At 52.2% G+C, this 3,930-nt stretch overlaps 1 protein-coding gene across 1 annotated transcript in view; it reads right to left on the bottom strand.

The window, feature by feature from the left end:
- Positions 1-3,146: 3,146 nt before the first annotated feature.
- The window catches only part of Vrtn (vertebrae development associated), a 9,262-nt gene continuing 8,478 nt past the window's right edge, over positions 3,147-3,930 (bottom strand). Inside the window, exon 3 of the mRNA XM_033766878.1 lies at positions 3,147-3,930. This exon is cut by the window's right edge and continues 15 nt beyond it. Coding sequence (XP_033622769.1) covers positions 3,336-3,930 — 595 coding nt within the window. The 3' untranslated portion in view covers positions 3,147-3,335.

The raw sequence follows: 3,930 nt of genomic DNA, 5'->3' as shown, positions 1-3,930 counted from the left end.
GACCCAAGGTTTAGTATACATTGTATAAACACCCTACCGCTGAGCTACATCTCTAGCCCTCAGATGATTTATTTTTGGTACCAGGGATCAAACTCAGGTCCTTGCACTTGGGAGGCAGGCGGTGGAACCACTGAGCTAAATCCCTGGCCCCTCAGATGATTTTTAGAGCCCACTGGGGGACTGCTCCAGGCATCAAAGGACCCCTGCTGATTCTGAGTGCAGGGAAGAGGGGAAACTGGAGAATCCAGAGCCACAGTCAGGGTGTTCTCAAGGAAGAGGTGGGAGCCACCCTCTGACAAAGCAGTAAAGGCTAGGAACCCAGTTGGGGTGTGCTCATTGGGAACCCGTAGACTTCCTTTTGCTGCACTACATTGCCATCTGCTGGCTACAGGTTGCTATTACAGGTAGGAACATCCCCTACCAACCCTTTCACCAAATTTTAAGATATTACGAGGGTGATGGGGCTTCATTGGAGACTCCAGAGCTGTCCAGAGTGTGAAACAGACACAAATCCACAAGGCCCTGTGTTTCATGCCACAGATGGGGGAAAGCAGTTAGGGGAAAGACCAGACTGGATGAGGGGTACAACATGAATGGAAGAAACATCAGAGAGAAGTAGGTCAGGAATAGGGTGTCATTAGTTGAGATTTTGTGCTAAAGGCCATGGGAAATTCAGGTGTTAGTAAGGTTATTCTGGGCTTTTTCAGGAGGATGGCATAGGATCATTTGAGCGAAGGTCAAGTTACTGGGAAAGCATTCCAGCACCAACAATGAGAGCATAGGTTTAGGGTGGCTGCAAAGATGGGGAAAAAATGGTCTACGAGAGATTTAGGATGTAGGATTGATTAGGTTTGATAAAAGCAAGTCCCAAAGGATAACAACAGCAATAGCATAAAGGCCCTACTTCCTTCATTTCTCCTTTCAGCAAGTTTTAGCACCTACCATGTGGCAGGAACTAATTTACCTTCTGGGAATACAGTGGTACAGGTAAGGAAAAAGCCCTGCACAACGTGTGTGTGCGTGTGTGATGTTCATGCACAGTACTGGGAATTGAACCCAGAGCTTTCACACTGAGCTACAGCTCAGCCCTTTTATTTTTGAGAGAGGCTCTTACTAATTCAACCGGGCTGGGCTCCATCCTCTTGCTTCAGCTCCCCAGGATTCTGAGATTCCAGGCAACCAAGTCCGGCAGAAGCTCTGCTTTTCATGGAGTCTATGTTCTAATGGGGGAAGGGATCAAATAAGTAAATAAACAAGAAAAACATAAGATTGTGATATGACAATGGTTCTAAGAGGCCTGTCTGCCATGTAAGGATAATAGGGGAAAGCATTCTAGACCACAGGAAAAAGTGCAAAGACCTTTAGAGCAGGAGTTAAGAGTAGCAAGTTCAAGGTCAGAGGCAGTCAGTGTGGCTGCAGTACTGTGAGCCAGGGCAAGAAAGGACAGGAGCAGGAGAGTGAGTCAGGGGCCAGATTATACAGGCTTCTGTAAGGCCATGGAAGGGACTCTAGGAGTGAAGGTAAACTACTAGGCAGGATACTGAGAGACTTACTACTGAGATATTAAAGACTTCTCTAGCTGCTCTATGGAGAATGGATTACATGGGGGTAGGAGGGGAGATGTGATGAGGGACAGCAGAGTGAAGGGAGGATTCTGGGTGTAATGCAAACTGGAGTTCATAGGACTTGCTGATGGATTCGATGTGGGGCTCAACAAAGAGCAGAACCATACCACACATGGTAGCACACACCTGTAAATACTTGGGAGGCTGAGGCAGGAGGATTGCTGCAAGTTCAAGGCCAGCCTAGACTACATAGTAAGACCCTGTCTCAAAAAAAAACAGGGGGAAAAAAAAAGGCAGAAAATGACTTCCCAGAATCATAAAGATTGCAGCCGCTACAGGAAACCTGGACAGAAAGAAAGAGCCTTAGGAAACTTCTTCCCCATGAGCCCTCCCCTAACAAGCAAAGGCCTGATCGTAAGATTCCAGTCCCCCAGACACAGGGAGCATAAAAACTAAGCACACAGCCCGGGCGTGGTGGCTCACGCCTGTAATCCCAGCACTCGGCAGGCTGAGGCAGGAGGATCACCATGAGTTCGAGACCAGCCTGGATTACATAGTGAGTTCTAGGGAGGTCTCAACTACATAGTGAGACTCTGTCTCAAAAAACAAAAAAAAAACAAAAACAAACAAAAAAAAAACACACAAGTTGGGTTTCCTTTTCTGAGACTGGGCCTAGCTTGCCTGAGAGCACATGGCAGGGACCAAGTAGAAAGCCTGGCACAGACTCGATGCTCAGTGCTGGCCTGGCCTTGAGCATACCTGGTAGACCAGGTCCTTCCCATACTAGGAGGGAGGGAGGAGTCTTTTCAGGCGGCCAGAACCCATAGCTCAAAGAGCCCCTTGACCGTCACTTCTAGATCCAAGTCAAGGCGGAGCCCCCAGAGTATCCCCCTCTATCCACCAAGGTCCTATCAAGAGATAGAAACTCACTCTCAATCCCATTAAGCCAAAGAGGAAGATGAACAAACACCGGAGACCAATGGCTGTGGGTACCACCTCACTTTATTTCTTTGGCTTTCCAACTTCACCCTCGGATAATGCAAATTCAGCCTCCCTCCTGCCTGGCTATCACTAGTCCCCCACTGAAGTGGCTCAGGCTTTGAGAGGAGGCTCAACAGAAAGGCAGGGTGCCCAGTGTTCAGCCAGCTGGCAGAGGCCGGTAGAGATCGGGCCTTCCTTTCACCCCCGTCCAGGCTCCTTGCAGGAGGAATCTCAGGTGTCCTCAGGCCTCCCCTTGGACACCATCCCTGGCTCTTCCTACGCATCCCTGCTGCCACGCATGCTGCGTCTGGCGCCTTCTCCGTCTGCAGGGACACCCTCCACTCTTCTCTCTTCCCTTTGGGTGCCACCCCGGAGAAACTGAAGACACATCTGCCCCACGACACAATCACGCTGTACTTCTCTTGCTCCCAGGAAAAGCTGAAAGCTGCTTTTGCTAAGCAACTTCCACACCCCATACAAATACACAGCTCCCAGCACCAGCAAGTGGGCCCACAGTCACCCCACTTTAATCAAAACAAAAACTAAAACTCAACAATAAAAAAGGTGACCAGCCAACAACCTAAGAGAGCATCTGTGCTGCTGTAGCTTTCAACAGAAGAGCAGATGGCTGGCTTCTGGCTCTGTGTGCCCTGGAGCCAGAAGAGAACACAAATCCACCCTTGGGATCAGGGCAGACACTGTGGGAACCAGAGCAAGGGGCACCCTGGCCAAGCCGGAGGACAGCTCACGTCCTGACCCTTTCCTCTCCACCCCTTTGGTACCTCCCTGTCAGCCGTCCACCAGGGTGAGGCCTTCGTAGAGCGCACGCTTCCACATGTAGTAGGTGGAGCGGGCAGTGAGAGGGAAGAGGGCGCTGAACTCCTTGTAGGAGGGGAAGCTCTTGGACTGGAAGCGCTTCTGCAGGAACAGCTTGGCCTGGGCCTTGAACTTCGTGGTGGTGAGCACGTCCATCACCAACACCTGGCCATCCCCGTCGCCTGCTGCTGCCACCAGAGGGTGGCTGGACAGGGCTGCACGGAGAGGCTGGCCCTGGGCTGTGGCCCTCTCTGGCAGGGCCCCCTCCCTGGAAGGACCTCCCTGGGCCTTTGCAGAATCACTTGCTGAAGTCCCCACTGGTAGGCTCCCCACGGGTGGGGTCATCGCAGTCATGTTCCCACCAGCCTCCTCCTGCCGGGCCTCCTGCCCCCATTTGCCCGAGGACGGGGACGGCCTCCGGAGTCTGGGCAGGCCTCTGGGCCAGCCTCGAGCGAGGCTCTTCCAGGCCCAGAATGTGGAGGGTGACAGGCTAGGGTAGCGGAGGCGGAAGCGGCAGAAGGGCAGGTGCCCACTCAGCACCTGCTGGCGGGCGGCCTTGCGCAGACGC

The sequence above is a fragment of the Fukomys damarensis genome, unplaced genomic scaffold (assembly GCF_012274545.1).
Source record: "Fukomys damarensis isolate Sample0158 unplaced genomic scaffold, DMR_v1.0_HiC HiC_scaffold_21, whole genome shotgun sequence".
Lineage (NCBI taxonomy): Eukaryota > Metazoa > Chordata > Mammalia > Rodentia > Bathyergidae > Fukomys > Fukomys damarensis.
The sequence above is the reverse complement of the archived record's forward strand: the minus strand, read 5'-3'. Positions and strand labels throughout refer to the sequence as shown.